At 38.4% G+C, this 22,103-nt stretch overlaps 1 protein-coding gene across 1 annotated transcript; it reads left to right on the forward strand.

Moving 5' to 3' along the window:
- The first annotated feature begins 18,082 nt into the window (after positions 1-18,082).
- LOC110876180 (zinc finger MYM-type protein 1-like) lies at positions 18,083-20,244 on the forward strand. The gene is made up of 2 exons (XM_022124359.1): positions 18,083-20,129; positions 20,207-20,244. Exons 1-2 carry the CDS (start codon positions 18,083-18,085, stop codon positions 20,242-20,244), a joined length of 2,085 nt encoding a protein of 694 aa, XP_021980051.1.
- The last annotated feature ends 1,859 nt before the right edge of the window (positions 20,245-22,103 follow it).

A 22,103-nucleotide genomic window follows, 5' to 3' on the forward strand; every position in this document is an offset into this window, starting at 1 on the left:
GCGGCTTCTAGTTTTTTTTGTGGTTAAGGAAAGATTTTGTATCAGAAACAAAAATTAAAAATAAATTTGAGTTTGGGATTTAACTTGATTTATTTTAAAGTTTCATGTTGAAAATGTCATTATAAAAAGTAGAGGTGCTGATTGTGTGCTAAGCTAAAGTTAAGGGACCAAAGTGGAGCACTTTTATATATAAAAGAGATGGATCATACATACTTTGATGATATCTCTCCTTTTTCACACTTCTACTTTTCTCACGTTGTTGTGTGTCTTTGTCTTCTTTGTTGATTTTCTTTGTAATTTTATGTATTGTAAGTTACTTTAATCATTATTTGAGTTTATAGGTTTTTGTTTACGAAGTATGGAAGAAACAACCTAAATAACATATATAACACAAGTGTGAGGTTCATTGAGCAACACTAAAGGAATAGTGGAGAATTGACTCAAACGAACTCCAATTGGACTCATTCCAGCGGCGTTGAAACCGGCTCGTCGAACCCTAACTAGGATCTTTTAACCCTAAACTCTAAATCATAACCCTAAACCCTAAATATATTAGGGTTTGGCTTTTAGGGTTTTGCTTTAGGGTTTAGCTTTACACTATGTTCTCGAGTGTCATTTAACAGAGGAGGGGAAGGAAAATTTTCTCTCCTAATCTCTCCAATTTGGGAGGATGAATATATGGTCATATTTGATCATATTTTCTTCCTTTTTCCCTCCTTTTCCCTCCCCTCCCCTTGTTAAATGAAACTCGGGAACATAGTTTTTCATATTTTCATCTCTTTTCCCTCCCCTCCCCCTGTTAAATGAGACTCGGGATTAGATTTAGTGTTTAGCTTTAGGGTTTAGGGTTTAGCTTTTGAGTTTAGGGTTTAGCCTTTAGGGTTTAGCTTTTAGGGTTTATAGTTTAAATTTTACGGTTTAACTTAGGTTTTAGCTTTAGGGTTTAGAGTTTAGGAGTTAGGATTTAAGGTTTAGGGTTAAGAGATCTTAGTTAGGGTTCGACGAGCCGGTTCCAACGCCGCTGGAATGAGTCCAATTAGAGTTCGTTTGAGTCAGTTTCCTACTGTTCCCCACTTTTTTAGTGTTCCCAATAAACGTTCCCCTATAACACAAAAAAAATAAAATATATCCTCAATCTATATATATATATATATATCACATAAGGGGTGGGCATTGGTTGGTTCGGTAAGTTGATGATCTTACTACTAACGGAGATCAAGCTTTTTTTTATTGCTAAGCAACTTAATATTGATGGGATATTATTCCTACTAGTAAGAGGAAGTTGTAGGCGTTATAGAATAATATCATTTGAATTCAAGTCAAAGATATGAAAATTATCTTTATATCTCTACCAGGTCTTTGTAAGTGTCTTCTAAATTATTTAGAGAATCTTAGCTGGTTTTTAGCTTAGGAATCGCAATATAAGTTCAACGCAATCGAAACTCTTATTGTAAAACTCGTTTGAAGATTAATCTCAGTTGTGTGATTCGGGGATTTATGTGTTTATTGTATTCTCGATATTTGATCAGAATTGTGTTCTCAAGCATGGACGAAGCTTTTAAGGGGCGGGAGGGAGCGGCCGACCCCCCGAACTTTTCGCTCAATAGTGGAGAGTATGTAGTTTTCATATAGAAATTTTTGGGTATATACGTTTTCGGCCCACGGTTTTATAGAAATTTTTAGGTCCGGTGACTTCCGCCCTCCAGGTCGGAAATCTCAAGCTTCGCCACTGTATCTCAAGTTTATTGATTAAACAACTAGCCTAAGACTCTGCGAGCTTCGTGGGTGGCTAAACACCAACTAAACACATAAAATAATTTAAACGTAGAAGCGTTAAAGTGTGATTTGTTAAGCCTAATATTTTGACACAGTTGAGCACGTCCCAATAGTACATCTACATAATGTTCGTTACAAATTAAGTTTTTGTCAACTAAACCTTCATGATGTTTTCATGATGTCTTCTTTAACTCCACTATCGCATTCATCCTCTGATATTATCAATTCCAATCAGGACGACTTAGAATTTAAAGCTCTATTGCTAGATTATTAAAAAGCGTTAATTACTGTTTTCGTCCCTGTGGTTTGTCAAAAAATCACTATTTCAGTCTATTAGTTTAAAAATTGCGATTTCAGTCCTTGTGGTTTCACTTTCGTAACCATTTCAGTCCACCTCGTAACCATTTCAGTCCCTGTACTTACAGAATAAATGGATTGAAATGGTTACGAAAGTGAAACCACAGGGACTGAAAATGGTCACGAAAGTGAAACCACACGGACTGAAATCGCAATTTTTAAACTAATGGATTGAAATAGTGATTTTTAACAAACCACATGACGAAACAGTAATTAACTCAAAAGAGTTAATTACTGTTTTATATACATGAAATTAATTTGAAATAAATAGATTCTTACCTAAGTGTAAGAACAACTCAAACGGGTTCTTAGAGATATCAACTGGTTGGCTACCCTCCAACACTTGATTTGATATAAATCCCTTTTACTGTTATAGAAAAAAATTAGGTTATAACTCAGAAATTTTCCGGGTACGAAATTCAATTTATAACAAATAAAAGTATAAAAATAACACTTTAACATCTAAAATATCATCTTTTCCTTTTCTCCATCATAAATTTTTAATTGGTTTCTTAAACTTTTTCTTGTTGTAAAGAGCTATAAAAACATACAAAAGCAAGAATGTAAAGTAAACGTCTATATTTAGAGCATTTACATTGGAACCTCTATTCTATATTATATAGAGAAAATAATAGAGGAAACAACAAAAATACCATGACATTGGAATTTCTATAATAGAAAAAAATTAAAATAAAGGACACCTCTATATTTATAGGGTCACATACACTCAACCTTCAATATTATTATTCTGAGTGTGTAATATATAATATGATTTTGAAAAACTTCATTTATACCACAGCCTCACCAATTTTGAAAACACTTATTTAAAAAAAAAAGACTCATTTCATCACAACCTGTTTTAATCGAGTTAATCACAGGTTATCCTCTAAATATCTTTTGACATCTATACATAAAATAAATACAAACAAACTAATCATATGTCACACCCCGATCTCCACGTGTCACCGGTGGGCCCGGTGTGGGGTACAGTGACGTGGTTGGCATCGTCATAGACAAACAACACAATATAATAATGCACAGCGGAAGCAGAATAGATACATTTCAACTTTAATCAAAATGACATAATAAACATCATAAGTAGTTGAAACGGATCCACAGGCGGATCAATTAAAATAAGAATAAATTGTTCAACAGTTATTTGTCGTCCGAGCTTGCGAGACTATAGTGGACGCTCTTAGGAAACAGCCAGCCTATTTCGTATAGTACCTGCACTTAACCTTTTGGGAAAAATACGTCAGTTTACACTGGTAAATACAAATCGACTGACTCATTTTGAAAATGATTGAAAATTGATTTAGATGCACAAGGCATAAATATTTTTATTAACTTGGGATATTTATGCAATATAAACTTGTGAACGATTTACATGTACCCGTACTTATGGTGGCCCGGGATCTGCTGTCCGGGCTAAAGATTAAATGACACACCACATTAAAGAGTTATACACGCCGGGTGTACGCCTACACCCCGTGCTCTGGTCGTGGCCATCTCGTAAGATAATGCCAAGGATATCCGGGACACGGTCAATAACCCCCCAAAGCCTAAAGTAAGACAAGACTGTTTAAACGAGTCGCACAAGCTATTCAAGACTGTACACCCATAAGGTGCAGGACTTGTGCGCCCGATCAAGCGGTATTTTAAATACCGTACCCCAAGCCCGTATAGGGAAAATAAGTCAAAATGCATTTACCTGAGCAAGTATGAATCACAAACAGTAAGTGTAGGTAGCTTTTACTGGGCCTCCTAATCTGGAACAAAGGTTTATAATAACCTATTAGATTTCTAACGGGTCTTTTATTTAAGCCTAAGCTTTGACCGGTTAGTTTTTAAGAATGATACGGTTTACGCACGATTAAGCGAAAGACCGGATAGAATGTGATTTAGACCCGACAAGTTTGAATACTTGTATAATATGGGTATACTAAATACATTCTGGATTTTAAGATAAAAATGATAACGTTTGACCCGTTTCGGTCAATTTACGCAAATTAGTTACGTAAACCGAACCGAACGCAAAAAGGGCATTACGGGTAGCCAAAAGAGTCAAATGCAAGTTTCCTGAGATAATATGCTTTAAATATGATATAACTTCAGTAAGTTATGTTCTATATTGCCCGGAATAATTTTAAACTCAATTTATGCCTTAGAAGGGCATTTTGGTCATTTAAAAGATTATGAAAGAGTCAAATTAGAAATCTGAGTTTCGGGTATGGTTTATACAGTAAATATACTTCATTTAACATATTATAACGGTAGGGTATGACCCATATACCAAACTTAACATTTAAAATCAAACTATGCACCGTAGGGGTATTTTAGTAATTTCACAAGGGCTAAAAACGCCAAAACTGGACATCTGAGTTCATATACTTATACTTACTGCTATTATATGAAAATATGCTAATTACATCAGTGGGTATAAGTCTTATATGTTTAAAATGAGTATAACGCTTACTATGCGTTAAAAACGCTTAAAATACGATTTAACGCCGTTTCCGGGTTTTCAAAATAAATCTGGGATTTTTATATTTCCAGAATACTTAAAATAATTTATTTAACACATAAAATCAGTAGGAAAAGGTTTCGGGTCAAAAGAATGCATAAAACTCATTTTATGGCCTAAACGGTCAAAACCGACATAAACCGAAATAACTAAGCGATCTAAGATATGATCAGCCAAAAATTAAATAAAAATCATCTAAAATCCCAAAATATTATATAACATCAGTGGGTAAAAAGTTTTGTATCAAAACGTGGCCTGAAATGGGTTATATGCGAAAAGGGCCGTTTATGTAATTTAAGAACATAGTTTTACGCTAATGGCCATAACTCAAAATCTGGACCACCAACTGATCCGAAATTTTCGGTGCAAGTTTATATATTAGAAATAAAGATTTCTACTCTTTCACTTTTCCAAAAATCACGTTTTATATCAAAAAGGGCAAAATAGTCAACTTTTAAGCATAATCGGAAACATGCAAATGAATCGGCTAAGCATAGACTCAAACAACAAAAATTCCAGAAAGTTTTACCAAAGTAAAAATGGTCAAAAATACCCTCCAATACAGATCTCAAATATGCATGTACGAATCCGAATCGATGGTCTACGAAATAGTCGTTTTACAAGACTTTCGGTTCCGATTCGTATCTATACTAAGGATTGTCGAGTTGATCATGGTAAAACACATTCTTATATTCATTATAAAGCTATCTATGATGATCAAACAGATTGCATGTCATCTACATTACCATTTAAGCTATTTTTCACAAAAACCATTTCTGTTGACTTTTTAGAAACAAGTTTGACTCGACAATTAGCATGCATTAAGTGGGAATCAGTGAATACCCTTTTGAGGGTTTGTTTCCCACATAAATACCAACATAAACGTGGTTTCAATTTGAGAAAATGACTGAGTGAAACTCATTTAATCAGAAAGTCAAAGTATAAGAACAATCAGTTTGACTTTTACTAATAATCGATGCAAGAACGAATTAGAGACTGAATTAGAAGCTTACAAAGGTCCTATTGATGCCTAGCTAACACTAGGATGTTGCCTTGACGTTCAGATTTGCTCCAGGAAGTTGTCTTGAGAGTTTTACAAGTTGGATGTTCTTGTTCACAATGTATGAGCTCAAAGAAATGAGCTTTTGATCTGTTTTATGGATGAAATCAGAGGTAGTAGCAAGTTCTCAGTAGCCTAGGCATGCAAGGACTTTCATTGGATCAAAAGAGAGGTGATAACAGCTGTTTACAACTTCAAATTCGGACCCAAAATGGTCATTTTCGCGATTTCTGTTACTGGCAGTCCCACGCGGCCCGCCTGGGCATGTCCAGGCGGGTCGCCTGACCCTCTGATCAGCCAAACAAGTTTCAAACATTGACAGCTTTGGTCCCTGGTCTTGCACGCGATGTTTCGGCTGCTTATTTTGACTCGTAAACCCCCAAACTTGGTTTCTAAGAACCTTAGGACATTTACCAACATGGTAATGTCCTCGGATAACTTTGCGCTCAACCGAAAAGCCATGTAATTCGACGTTGACGCTTTTAACCCCTCAAGTACGGTTTTGGCCATAACTTTCTCATACGTTGACGAAACTTCACGAAATTTTAACCACATATTCTAGTGAGTATATTTTAGCTTCTCAAAGCTTCGGGTCTACCAAAAGTTCACTCAGAGGTATAAATTAAACATGTTGACACTTTTGGCCCCTATAGTTTGCAATTTCTCACTTTGGTGCAATTTCCGCGTCGTATGATCCATGAACCATCCGTTTAAGGTTATGAACATTATGTAGGGTTATCATAGAGTCTATTTATCCATTGTTGACACTTTGGACCCTTACGTTCCATAGTTTTCACCGTTTGTCACTTTTAGTCCCTCTAAAGTATATTTTCACATACCGGAACCTTATGACACGTGTCAAGACATTATTGGACGAAATTTTTCGAGGTGTTACATCCTCACCCCCTTAAAAGAAATCTCGACCTCGAGATTTACTGAAACAAATGGGGATATTTTTCTTGCATCGTGGATTCCACTTCCCACGTATATTCGGGTCCTCTACGGGCATCCCATTTGACCTTTACAATAGGCACGTGCTTCCTCCGAAGCTTTTTCACCTGTCGATCCTCAATCGACAAAGGTTTTTCTACGAACTTCAAACTTTCGTCTATGTGTATATCTGTATGCGGTATAACCAGTGATTCGTCAGCGAAACACTTCTTTAAGTTACAGATGTGGAACACATTGTGAATAGCACTAAGCTCTTCAGGCAAGTTTAACTTATAAGCAACTGACCCGACACGTTCGATAATCTCGAAAGGTCCTATATATCTCGGGCTTACCTTGCCTTTCTTTCCAAACCGCATCACACCCTTCCAGGGTGATACTTTAAGCAATACTTTATCACCTACCTCGAAGTGAAAGTCTTTGCGCTTAGGATCCGCATAACTTTTCTGCCTGTCCCTGGCAGCTTTCAAACGATCGCGAATCTGAACGATCTTGTCTGTCGTCTCAAAGACGATATCTGGTCCTGACAACTGGACATCTCCAACTTCTGCCCAACAAATGGGCGATCTACACTTTCTACCGTATAGGGCTTCAAAAGGCGCAGCCTTTATGCTGGAATGGTAGCTATTGTTGTAGGAGAATTCAATCAGTGGTAGGTTCTTATCCCAACTACCACCCAAGTCGATCGCACATGCATGAAGCATGTCTTCCAAAGTTTGAATAGTACGCTCACTCTGACCATCGGTCTGAGGATGATAAGCCGTACTAAAATTCAAACGAGTGCCCAACGACTGTTGGAAACTCTTCCAAAAATGTGACGTATATCTAGTATCTCTATCAGAGATAATAGATATAGGTATACCATGTAGCGCTACAATCTTATCGACGTATAATTGGGCTAACATATCTGAGCTATACGTCTCCTTGATGGGTAGAAAATGAGCTGACTTAGTCAGTCTATCTACTATGACCCATATGGTATCATTTCCCTTTTTCGTCTTCGGCAACTTGGTGATGAAATCCATTGTCACCATCTCCCATTTCCACTTGGGAATTTCAGGTTGCTGAAGCAAACCTGACGGCTTCTGATGCTCAGCCTTGACTTGCGCACAAGTCAAACATTTAGCTACATGCTCAGCTACTGACTTTTTCAAACCAATCCACCAGTAGTTTGCTTTCAAATCCTGGTACATCTTATCAGCTCCAGGATGAACGGAATATTTAGAGCTGTGGGCTTCCTGGAGGATAACATCCCGAAGTCCTCCATAAACTGGAACCCATATTCGTCCGTTTAGTCGTAGCATTCCATCTTTATCGTAGGATAACTGCTCCTCAGTTACTCCTAACTTCTCCGCAGGATAGTTAGCTTCCAACACAGCTTCCTTCTGTGCAGCTAACACCCTTTCATTTAAATTATTTCTTATTTCAATGCGCTTGGCATTGATTCTGATCGGTTTCACCCTTTCCTTTCTGCTTAAGGCGTCGGCAACTACATTTGCCTTGCCTGGATGGTATCTTATCTCACAGTCATAGTCATTGAGAGTTTCCATCCATCGCCTTTGACGCATGTTCAATTCTTTCTGATTGAACAAGTGCTGAAGACTCTTGTGATCCGAATAAATTATACACTTGGTTCCATACAAGTAATGTCTCCATAGCTTCAAAGCAAATACAACAGCACCCAATTCCAAATCGTGGGTGGTGTAGTTCTTCTCATGCACCTTGAGCTGTCGAGAAGCGTAGGCAATGACTTTGCCTCTCTGCATGAGCACACAGCCCATACCTGTGTGCGATGCATCGCAATACACTATGAAATCTTCTATGCCATCGGGCAATGTCAACACTGGAGCATTGCTCAACTTCTTCTTCAAAATATCGAAGGATTCCTGCTGCTTAGGGCCCCAATCGAACTTAATCTTCTTACGAGTCAGCGAAGTTAGGGGCGCAGCAATTCTTGAAAAGTTCTCAATAAATCGCCTATAATATCCTGCCAACCCGAGGAAACTGCGAATCTCGGTAGGAGTCTTCGGCTCCTGCCAGTTCATGACTGCTTCTACTTTAGCGGGATCTACTTGGATACCACGCTCGCTTACTACATGTCCAAGGAATTGGACTTCTCGAAGCCAAAATTCACACTTCGAAAATTTGGCATAAAGCTTCTCTTGATGCAGAAGTTTGAGAATACAACGAAGGTGTTTCTCATGGTCAGCTTGGATCTTCGAGTAGATAAGGATGTCGTCAATAAAGACGATGACGAATTTATCTAGATAAGGCTTGCAGACACGGTTCATGAGATCCATGAATGCGGCTGGTGCGTTTGTGAGCCCGAACGGCATCACTAGGAACTCATAATGTCCATATCGAGTCCTAAACGCTGTCTTGTGCACATCTTCGTCTTTGACCTTCAACTGATGATAACCTGACCTCAGGTCAATCTTGGAGAAATAGCTTGCTCCTTGCAACTGATCGAACAGATCGTCGATCCTGGGTAACGGATATCTATTTTTGATAGTGACCTTATTAAGCTCACGATAATCGATGCACAGACGCATCGATCCATCCTTCTTCTTAACGAACAAGATTGGTGCTCCCCAAGGAGACGAGCTAGGTCTAATAAAACCTTTAGCTAATAGATCATCCAACTGCGTCCTCAACTCCTTCATCTCCGTTGGTGCCAATCTGTATGGTGCTCTTGCTACAGGCGCTGCACCTGGGATGATGTCTATACGAAACTCCACTTGCCTATCCGGTGGCAAACCGGGGAGTTCTTCAGGAAATACTTCAGGATATTCCGAGATAACAGGGATATCCTCAATCTTTGGCTTCGGCTCATCAATGGTAACTTGTGCCATATAAATGACACATCCTTTCTGCATGCATCTGGATGCCTTGAGCATGGACACTTGCTCAGGCAATCCATGCTGGGTGTCTCCTTGAATAGTAAGTGACTCACCAGACGGAGTCTTAACTACTACTTGCTTTCTGTTGCACAGAATCTGGGCCTGGTTACTCGACAACCAATCCATGCCTATCACTATGTCGAATCCAGCTAGCTTAAAGGGAAGCAAGGATAACGGGAAAGAGTGATTCCTAATGGATATAACACATCCATCTAGAACAGTCGAGGCGGTTTCTATGGTTCCATCGGCTAATTCCACCTCATATTTCACACTTAGGGTTTTAACAGGAAGGTTCAACAATTTACAAAACTTATCATCTACAAACGACTTATCAGCTCCTGAATCAAACAAGACTCTAGCAAAAACATCATTTACAAGAAACGTACCTGTAATGACGTTGTCGTCAAGGACTGCTTCCTTGGCATCCATTCTGAAGACTCTCGCATTAGTCTTCTTTCCGTCATCAGCTTTCTTCGCATTCTTTGGGCAGTTTGGCCGAATGTGCCCTTTCTCGTTGCAACCAAAACAAGTTGCATCCTTCATTTTCTTGCAATCCACAGCTTTATGATCTGTGGACTTGCAGATTCCACAACGTTTCTCGGAAGACTGGGATTTTGCTTCCAAACGACACTTCCCAAAGTGGTGTCTCTTGCAGTTCTTGCATCTGGGTTTTTCACCCGACTGATCTCCTTTCTTGAACCCCGACCCTTTTCTATGGTCGTTGTTTCCCTTGTGTCGTTTCTCAGATCTTCGTGAGGTGTCATCCTCACGTTTCCTCTTGTTTTCCTCTGAGCTCTTCATAGCTCTCAGTCTGACTACATCTTGAGTGAGGGAGAGGGATAGATCAGCTACTGATCTAAATGTAGTAGGCCTTGAAGCCTTGACGCTTGCCTTTATCTCCGGTGCCAGACCCCCAATAAATCGAGCAATCCTTCGCGGCTCCGGGGTCACCAGATAAGGCACTAACCGAGATAAAGTGTTGAACGTAGTAAGATACGCTTGACAATCGAGATTCTTCATAACCAGAGATACGAAATCCGATTCAATTCTTTCGACCTCATACTGCGGGCAGAAATTCTCTTTGATCAGGGCCACAAACTGTTCCCATGACAAACCGTACAGTGTGGCCTTACCGGCAGCTTGTAGGAGTGACTTCCACCATGCTAACGCATCTCCCTTGAACGACTGGGACACGTACTTCACGACGTCCCTATCAGCACACCCGCTGATATCAACCACAGTATCCATCTCATCGATCCACGTCATGCAATCTACTGCTCCTTTTTCCCCAGTAAAATCTCTGGGTTTGCAAGATACGAAATATTTGTACGTACAGGACTTGCTGTACGTATCATGCTTCAGCTTGACTTCTTGCTTAGGAATACTGCTGTGGTTGTAGGAGTGATTATCATCCTCATCTTTCTTCGGCTCACTCTTTTTAGAAGGTGGCTTACTATGAGGCTCAGAATGAGTCTTGGGCTTTACGTGCGTTACTGTTCGGGTTCTACTCCGAGTACCGCTAGATTCCCTGAATTGCCTATCCATAGCTTTGGCAACTGCGTTATCTATCAGTGCTTGCAATTCTTCACCAGTGACGTGAATCCTGGTATTATCTGGGTGTTCTCCAGAATGGCTGTTGGTTTCCTCCGATTTGGCCATTGTAGCTTTAAGCTACAATAAAGGACAAGGTCTATTTAGAAACCTAGCAGCATTATCGTCCTAGACGATTTATTAACCATGGTATTAATAACCATATTATGGAATGTAATATATATTGGCACAATAGGCCTAGTCACTTCGGACAACTTACTAAATTATAAATTTAGATTTTTATAGGATTAGCATTGTATAATTAAACAAATAATCCTTTACTAGGCAGGGAGTCATAAACCACAACTGCCACTATATGACATAGTCATAACCCGCAGGTATCAAGTCATAAACAGACTTGTGTACAGATATAATCTGTAGATAATTTATTAAAAAGGGTGGCTTGTGTGATTTTACAGATCACGCTTGGCCAGGAATGTTAACATGTTTTCAGATGTTAACAGAGATTTGAATCTTTTCAACCAGGTTTTACCATATTGGCTAGGCCTGTAAATAAGGCATTCAAGCTAGGTTCTACCTTACTAAGATTCTTATTAAAATGGCAAATCAAATAAAAATTGATATTTTCCATTTATTTTAATATTATTCATGCACACAAATAAAATGAGAAATTCAAATTAACCATTTCAAATTTTAAATAAAGTACTAGTACATCTTTGCCCTAAACGGGACTTTAATTCAAATAACATGAATACCATGCCCGCGCAGGGGCTAAACAAACAACAACAACAAATAAAGCAAAACAAACCCACGCAGGGGTTAATAGAACAACATACCCACGCAGGGGTAGAATAAGGGAAATATACCCACGCAGGGGTAGAGTACAGGAATAGATGTCCACGCAGGGACATGAGTAAAAGAGCTAACAACAAAGGATCTAACGATCCTTCTTACTCTTACCCTTGAGCAAATCAAACATCTTCTTGAACATGCCATCGTTGCGTCGGCGATCGGCTCGCATCTCATGTTGCAAATCACGTCGTACACTGTTTATTCCTTGCAGGATTTCCTGAACCTGCGGCGGCGACATCATAGGTGCCGGCGGTGGTGGCTGGTACTGCTGTGGCTGCGATGGCTGCTGGTAGCCCTGCGGTGGGAAACCAAAAGCTGATGGTCCCGTAGCCCAGGGACCTCCAAATGTACTCTCCTGGTTGAGAGGGTTGTAGCCTGAGGCTAACCAATAGGGATCTCCCATATAATCATAACCGGGAGGGAAAGTCGGCTCAAACGGGTTGAACTGCACTGCGCTGGCGTAAGCCGGAATCGGCTCTCCGAAGTTCTGCGGCGGCAGAGGCGGAATCGGCGCAGAAGTGACCTCCGAAACGGGATGCGGAGACTCCCCCATCTCGGACTCCTCATGAAGAGGTGAGTAGCGGCTGCTACCAATGTGCGGAGGGGTACCAATGCGAATCCCTCCTCGCGTAGACATACGCGCATTCCTCCGTGGCCTCTGAGGCGGAGGAGGCAAAACTGGTGGTGGCGGTGGCGACGGAGTGATCACGTCGCGCCAGAGGGCCTCAGATAGGTCCTGCTGCAAGGGCGGCTGCTGAAGCTGCTGCTGCTGAGAGTGGTGCTGCGAGTGCACCGGCGAACCATGGCGAGACTGGAGCATCGGAGAGTTGTGGTGGCTGGGGGTGTAAAACCAATCGTGCTGCCGAAATCTCTCCTCATAGCTATCCACACCATTGTAGGGTGATCCCCTAAATGGTGACCCATCCGATATCTCGATGGGATGGTTGGGCGTACCTGACGGTGGCAGTGAAGGGTCCGTGTCCTCGTCAACCTCCATCTCGTGACCACCAGAGAAGTGGTCTTCCGGTCCTAGTGGGTTATGACCCACCGGCTCATCCAAGAAAGCGTCAGGGTTGTATAGGCCCTGATAAGCTGGTGCTGGGTAGTGGTGAGGTGACTGATGAAGAGGTATATAAGATCCATGGGAACCATGGGGCCCATTTTCCGAGTGGGGCCCAAATGATTGGGGTAGTGATGGCGAAGTGCTCGCAGATACCGAGTGCCTGGCTGGCTCGGCAAATGATCTCCAAAGATCGTTGGCTGCGGTGTTGTGCGAAGCTGATGGAGCTCGCCTGTGTGAGGGTCCTGCCTCATGATCGTGCGATGTGGCGAATCCTCCTCGTCCTCGCATACGTGGTGGCATGATGAACCTGTCAAAAATTAAACAAGTTGCACAACAAAATATATAAGACAAAGCTAATAGTTAAAATAAAGGTAAAATAAACGAAATGTCGAACATTTCCTAAGTTCTTTGTCTAGACTCGAAAATCGAGGATTGTGCAATTGTGTAACTGAGATTAAACACAAAGGACTAGTGTTTAATTCACTCAGCGTTGGCTCTGATACCAACCTGTCACACCCCGATCTCCACGTGTCACCGGTGGGCCCGGTGTGGGGTACAGTGACGTGGTTGGCATCGTCATAGACAAACAACACAATATAATAATGCACAGCGGAAGCAGAATAGATACATTTCAACTTTAATCAAAATGACATAATAAACATCATAAGTAGTTGAAACGGATCCACAGGCGGATCAATTAAAATAAGAATAAATTGTTCAACAGTTATTTGTCGTCCGAGCTTGCGAGACTATAGTGGACGCTCTTAGGAAACAGCCAGCCTATTTCGTATAGTACCTGCACTTAACCTTTTGGGAAAAATACGTCAGTTTACACTGGTAAATACAAATCGACTGACTCATTTTGAAAATGATTGAAAATTGATTTAGATGCACAAGGCATAAATATTTTTATTAACTTGGGATATTTATGCAATATAAACTTGTGAACGATTTACATGTACCCGTACTTATGGTGGCCCGGGATCTGCTGTCCGGGCTAAAGATTAAATGACACACCACATTAAAGAGTTATACACGCCGGGTGTACGCCTACACCCCGTGCTCTGGTCGTGGCCATCTCGTAAGATAATGCCAAGGATATCCGGGACACGGTCAATAACCCCCCAAAGCCTAAAGTAAGACAAGACTGTTTAAACGAGTCGCACAAGCTATTCAAGACTGTACACCCATAAGGTGCAGGACTTGTGCGCCCCATCAAGCGGTATTTTAAATACCGTACCCCAAGCCCGTATAGGGAAAATAAGTCAAAATGCATTTACCTGAGCAAGTATGAATCACAAACAGTAAGTGTAGGTAGCTTTTACTGGGCCTCCTAATCTGGAACAAAGGTTTATAATAACCTATTAGATTTCTAACGGGTCTTTTATTTAAGCCTAAGCTTTGACCGATTAGTTTTTAAGAATGATACGGTTTACGCACGATTAAAGCGAAAGACCGGATAGAATGTGATTTAGACCCGACAAGTTTGAATACTTGTATAATATGGGTATACTAAATACATTCTGGATTTTAAGATAAAAATGATAACGTTTGACCCGTTTCGGTCAATTTACGCAAATTAGTTACGTAAACCGAACCGAACGCAAAAAGGGCGTTACGGGTAGCCAAAAGAGTCAAATGCAAGTTTCCTGAGATAATATGCTTTAAATATGATATAACATCAGTAAGTTATGTTCTATATTGCCCGGAATAATTTTAAACTCAATTTATGCCTTAGAAGGGCATTTTGGTCATTTAAAAGATTATGAAAGAGTCAAATTAGAAATCTGAGTTTCGGGTCTGGTTTATACAGTAAATATACTTCATTTAACATATTATAACGGTAGGGTATGACCCATATACCAAACTTAACATTTAAAATCAAACTATGCCCCGTAGGGGTATTTTAGTAATTTCACAAGGGCTAAAAACGCCAAAACTGGACATCTGAGTTCATATACTTATACTTACTGTTATTATATGAAAATATGCTAATTACATCAGTAGGTATAAGTCTTATATGTTTAAAATGAGTATAACGCTTACTATGCGTTAAAAACGCTTAAAATACGATTTAACGCCGTTTCCGGGTTTTCAAAATAAATCTGGGATTTTTATATTTCCAGAATACTTAAAATAATTTATATAACATATAAAATCAGTAGGAAAAGGTTTCGGGTCAAAAGAATGCATAAAACTCATTTTATGGCCTAAACGGTCAAAACCGACATAAACCGAAATAACTAAGCGATCTAAGATATGCTCAGCCAAAAATTAAATAAAAATCATCTAAAATCCCAAAATATTATATAACATCAGTGGGTAAAAAGTTTTGTATCAAAACGTGGCCTGAAATGGGTTATATGCGAAAAGGGTCGTTTATGTAATTTAAGAACATAGTTTTACGCTAATGGCCATAACTCAAAATCTGGACCACCAACTGATCCGAAATTTTCGGTGCAAGTTTATATATTAGAAATAAAGATTTCTACTCTTTCACTTTTCCAAAAATCACGTTTTATATCAAAAAGGGCAAAATAGTCAACTTTTAAGCATAATCGGAAACATGCAAATGAATCGGCTAAGCATAGACTCAAACAACAAAAATTCCAGAAAGTTTTACCAAAGTAAAAATGGTCAAAAATACCCTCCAATACAGATCTCAAACATGCATGTACGAATCCGAATCGATGGTCTATGAAATAGTCGTTTTACAAGACTTTCGGTTCCGATTCGTATCTATACTAAGGATTGTCGAGTTGATCATGGTAAAACACATTCTTATATTCATTATAAAGCTATCTATGATGATCAAACAGATTGCATGTCATCTACATTACCATTTAAGCTATTTTTCACAAAAACCATTTCTGTTGACTTTTTAGAAACAAGTTTGACTCGACAATTAGCATGCATTAAGTGGGAATCAGTGAATACCCTTTTGAGGGTTTGTTTCCCACATAAATACCAACATAAATGTGGTTTCAATTTGAGAAAATGACTGAGTGAAACTCGTTTAATCAGAAAGTCAAAGTATAAGAACAATCAGTTTGACTTTTACTAATAATCGATGCAAGAACGAATTAGAGACTGAATTAGAAGCTTACAAAGGTCCTATTGATGCCTAGCTAACACTAGGATGTTGCCTTGACGTTCAGATTTGCTCCAGGAAGTTGTCTTGAGAGTTTTACAAGTTGGATGTTCTTGATCACAATGTATGAGCTCAAAGAAATGAGCTTTTGATCTGTTTTATGGATGAAATCAGAGGTAGTAGCAAGTTCTCAGTAGCCTAGGCATGCAAGGACTTTCATTGGATCAAAAGAGAGGTGATAACAGCTGTTTACAACTTCAAATTCGGACCCAAAATGGTCATTTTCGCGATTTCTGTTACTGGCAGTCCCACGCGGCCCGCCTGGGCATGTCCAGGCGGGTTGCCTGACCCTCTGATCAGCCAAACAAGTTTCAAACATTGACAGCTTTGGTCCCTGGTCTTGCACGCGATGTTTCGGCTGCTTATTTTGACTCGTAAACCCCCAAACTTGGTTTCTAAGAACCTTAGGACATTTACCAACATGGTAATGTCCTCGGATAACTTTGCGCTCAACCGAAAAGCCATGTAATTCGACGTTGACGCTTTTAACCCCTCAAGTACGGTTTTGGCCATAACTTTCTCATACGTTGACGAAACTTCACGAAATTTTAACCACATATTCTAGTGAGTATATTTTAGCTTCTCAAAGCTTCGGGTCTACCAAAAGTTCACTCAGAGGTATAAATTAAACATGTTGACACTTTTGGCCCCTATAGTTTGCAATTTCTCACTTTGGTGCAATTTCCGCGTCGTATGATCCATGAACCATCCGTTTAAGGTTATGAACATTATGTAGGGTTATCATAGAGTCTATTTATCCATTTTTGACACTTTGGACCCTTACGTTCCATAGTTTTCACCGTTTGTCACTTTTAGTCCCTCTAAAGTATATTTTCACATACCGGAACCTTATGACACGTGTCAAGACATTATTGGACGAAATTTTTCGAGGTGTTACATCATAAGTCCGTCTTTAAACAATTTTTTAAAGTTTACCTACTTGAGCAATTAGAGATAAATATAAAGCAAATCACCCGTTAGGTAAAAACGGTTGACATTGCGTTTTTTTTTTCAGTAAACCAAACTTTATTAATCACCAAAAGAGGCATACAAACCAGGGGCGGACCTATTAAGGCCCGTGGGTGGGCGGCCGCACCCCTTGAAAAAAAAAATTTTAGTGTTATTTGTCGCGAAAAATCCCGACCGCACCCCTTGGAAAATTTCGACCGCACCCCTTGGAAAAATCTGACCGCACCCCTTAAAAAATGTTAGAAATTTATATAAAAAAAATTTGTGAACACGTATTTAAACCCGATCCAATTATGTAAACAAATCTCTTTAAATAAAATTTGTATTCATATAGCCCAACATCAAGCCCAATGGAATAAGGTTATGGTAAAACCCAACCCAAATAACAAAATCAATTAACAAAACATAACCCAATTACCCAAATAAACCCAATCGGCGACCTTTCATCTCTCCCGCCCTCCCCTCTCTTCTACAGCAACCAAGACTCTCTTCTGAAGCAACCAAGAAAGAAGAAGGATCAAGTTGATCCGATCAACACAGGCTTCGATCGACCACCAGGTACACTCGATTTTGTTCTTCAAATCTTCAATAGTTTTGAATTTTGATAAGGTTTTTGAATTTTGATACTTGATAGAATGATAAGGTTGTAGTATTAAAGTTGCTGTTGTAAGCAAGTCGGCAAGTCGGCGGTGGCAAATGGTTTACTAAATGTTGCTGTTGATTTATATTTATTAAATGTTGCTGTTGATTTATAGCCACAAGTCCACAAGAAGTTAAATTTAGTATTTAATAATAGATTGTTTATATTGGGTTGTTGATAAAATATTAAATTAAATTGTTATTGAATGTTTGATAAACAATGTATCAAAACACACATCCGATTGTTGATAAAATATTAAATTGTTTATTTTGTATGTGATTAATAGGCACAATGAGTAAAGATGTTATGGCGCGATTTCTCAACAAGAGGAAAGCGGATGAAATTGGATCATCTTCCGATTTTGTTGATGTGAATGATCTTCCCTCGGATCCTCATGATCGCAAGGCGATAGCATCATACAACGTGAATCAACGAGATGATGTTAGAAGGGCATACCTACTAAGAGGACCATGTCAACCAACGGGTATTAAATATCCAACATCAACGTTTCAAGGTAAAGAGTTGAGAAAATTCAAACAAGAATGGTATGACCGAAAGGAATACAAGGGATGGTTAGAGTATAGTATAAAATCGGATCGTGTGTTTTGCTTATGTTGTTACTTGTTTAGGTCCGAATTTGGTGATCATAGAGACACATTTGTTTTGAACGGGTATAACAATTGGAAAAAAGTACATGAGGTACTTACAAAACATGTTGGGTTAGTTAATAGTGCCCACAACAAATGTTTCCAAAAGTGTGCCGATTTACTTAACGAAAAGCAAGTGGTAAACACACAATGGGACAAAAGGACCCCTAAGGAGAAACGTGATTACAAACTTAGATTAAGTGCTTCTACTTTGCTTGGAAAAAGGTTGTTGAATGGCGGTTTGGCGTTTCGTGGTCATGATGAGTCAAAAGATTCATTAAATAAAGGAAATTTTTTAGAGCTTTTAGAACTAATGGGTGAAATGAATGAAGAGCTTGGTAAGGTTATCTTAGAGAATGCACCGGCGAATAACCAAATGACTAGTCCTAAAATTCAAGCGGACATTAAACATTGTTACGCTCAAGAGGTACTTAAACAAATTTTTGAAGATCTTGGTGATGATGTTTTTTCTTTATTAGTTGATGAATCATGTGATGTTTCAAAAAAAGAACAAATGGTGGTTGTTATTCGTTATGTTGATAAAGTTGGGATTGTTAAGGAGCGTTTTATTGGGCTTGTTCATGTCAAAGAGACAAGCGCATTAACACTTAAATCGGCTATTGATGATATGTTGGCACGTTATGGGTTGAGTTTGAAAAGGATTAGAGGCCAAGGTTACGACGGGGCAAGTAACATGTCAGGTGAGTTTAACGGCTTAAGAGCTCTTATTTTAAAGGAAAATGTTTCGGCTTTCTATATTCATTGTTTTGCACACCAACTTCAATTAGTTGTTGTGGCGGTGGCACACAAACACACACCTATTTGGAGAGTATTTGAAACGATAACATGTTTAACAAATGCCGTTTGTGCATCTTCTAAGCGACAAGACATGCTTCGTGAAAGCCAAAGAAGACAATTGGAAAAAATAGAAGACGTGCTTTGTACCGGAAGTGGGTTGAATCAAGAAATGACACTTTCAAGACCCGGAGATACACGTTGGAATTCCCACTATAAAACGCTTTCGCGTTTGATTACTTTATATCCAAACATTATGGAAGTTCTTGGATGTATAGTAGAAACGGGTCAAACTCTTCCTTGTAGTAGACAAGCGGACGGACTTCTAGAGGATATGAAAAAATACGACTTTGTATTTTACATACACTTGATGGAGCATATTCTAAACGTCACACATACATTGTCCCAATGTCTACAAAGAAAAGAACAAGATTTGATGAATGCGGTTAAATTGGTTTCTTCCACAAAAAACCAACTTGAAAAGTTTAGGTTGGAAGGATTTAATGAGTTCTTGGAGAAGGTTAACTCTTTTTGTGACATGTATGAACTTGAGGTGAAAAATTTAGACGATGAATATATTAACCCAAGATGGCCAAGAAGAAAAACGAACATCTCAAATCGGCACTATTACGAGTATGATTGCTTCAATGCGGTTCTAGATTTGCAAATTCAAGAATTTGGGAACCGTTTTAACGAGGTAACATCGGAACTACTTCTTTGTATCAGTTGTTTGAGTCCGTGTGATAATTTTAGTGCGTTTGACATTCCAAATATACTAAAGTTAGCCGGAAAGTATCCATATGATTTCGATGAAGCCGAAAAACGAAGGCTTCCGGTTCAACTCAGAAACTACATTGATTTTGTGAAAAAAGATAAACAATTCGCCAACTTGGATGGTTTGTCAAGTCTTGTAAGGTTAATGGTTTCAACAAATATTCACGTAACTTTTACATTGGTATATCGTTTATTGAAGCTTGTTCTCGTATTACCCGTCGCAACCGCAACCGTTGAAAGATGTTTTTCGGCAATGAAGAATGTGAAGACCGACTTGCGTAATCGGACTGGCGATGAGAATTTAAGTGATAGTTGTATATGTTATATAGAGAAAGACTTGCTTAAGAAAGTACCTCTAGATGATGTTTTGGATAGATTTCAAAAAATGAAAACCCGTAGGGCGACTTTTTAAATATGTTTGTAACAATATTTGACGTGTTTTTGATGATTATATAAATTTAAATTTGATGTTCTTTTTTTTACATGACCCGACCCGACCCGAACCGGTTTTTTTATGTATATATCTAGACGCCTAAAAATTAAAAAAAAATCCGCACCCCCATGAAAAAATTCCTGGGTCCGTCACTGATACAAACAACAATTAAGCTTCCAAAAAAACACACTAAGATACATCCAAAATACTCTTACCCCATTACACATTCAATCACTTTAAAAAAATTATCTATACACATACACTAACCAAAGTCTAAACCAGAGAAAGTGGACCAGATTGAGAGATTGACGCCTATCGATCTGTTAATCATCCACCAGAGAGTAGCCTCCTTAATGTCTTGCACTATTTTAGTTTGAAAAGCATCGACCCCTTTGAAGATCTTATCATTTATCCTTAACCATAGCCTTCATACTGTCATGAGAAATACAATATAAATCGACATTTTTTTTCGTGGGCGTATCCCGATAATTCTACATACACAAACCTTCCAACATATTGATTTAGCGAAGATACGTGAAGCAAACAAAAGACAGGAAGAGCAGCTTTTATATTTTTTTATCATACGTGTAATCATTTTATAAATAATGCTATACAAAATTACAGGAAGAGAAACTGTTATAGTTATTTTTTTTTATAATATCAATCATAATCCTATACACACCTTGTCGTAGCTTAAACACATTTCTTCAGATTATGGCCCAATTTGATCAGATTCTAAAAAACGAAGAAAGATTATCATGAGATACTGTAAAACTGGGGTTTAGGATGTAAACCATAAAAATAACAAATTAATTTAAATGATTAGCCTTGCAGAAAACCCAAATCGGGAAGTTTACCTGAATCGTTAACGAAAAAAATCAGACTCAGATTGGGTTACTCAAGCGGATATTAATCACTGGAATAAGATCGAGTATCAAACATAAGGGCACACATGAGTTGATTAATGGAACAAAATGGTGAGGAGAAGAATATACATCAGTGAATCGAATAGAGATCAATTTCCCATAGGATCCCATTTAAGATATATAGATATATAGATATAGATAAAGAACGGTGCAAGATATACCTTTCCTTCAACTTCTCATAGGATCCCATTCAAGAGTTCCTTGTAGGGGAAGAAGTCTGAAAGAAGCTCATCACCTAAAATTACAAAACACAATTTGAATTAGATATGCAACTCGAGTACAAAAACAATAGTCGAAGAAGACTCGAAGCATCCCTTAAATTATAAATAATATAGTCAAAGCATCTCATAAAAAAACATCAAGATTTCAAAGCGTTCAAAATTTAAAATCAAACACAATAATGGTTTACTTCAAAATTTAAATTTAAAATAATGATTGACTTCAAAATTTAAAATTTAAAATCTGAAAATCAAATCACTAATATCCAATCCCTTAAATGAAGCAAACTTATTAGGAAAGTCTAACTTTTCAAATTTAAATTCAATTTACAGATTCGAAATTTAAAATCAAACACATTAATGGCAAACTTTCAAATTTAAATTTAAAATAATAGTTGACTTCGAAATTGAAAATTTAAAATCAAACACAATAATGGTTTACTTCAAAATTTAAATTTAAAAGACTTCAAAATTTAAAATTTAAAATTTAAAATCTGAAAATCAAATGTAACACCCCGA

Source organism: Helianthus annuus, chromosome 9 (assembly GCF_002127325.2).
Source record: "Helianthus annuus cultivar XRQ/B chromosome 9, HanXRQr2.0-SUNRISE, whole genome shotgun sequence".
NCBI classification, from domain to species: domain Eukaryota; kingdom Viridiplantae; phylum Streptophyta; class Magnoliopsida; order Asterales; family Asteraceae; genus Helianthus; species Helianthus annuus.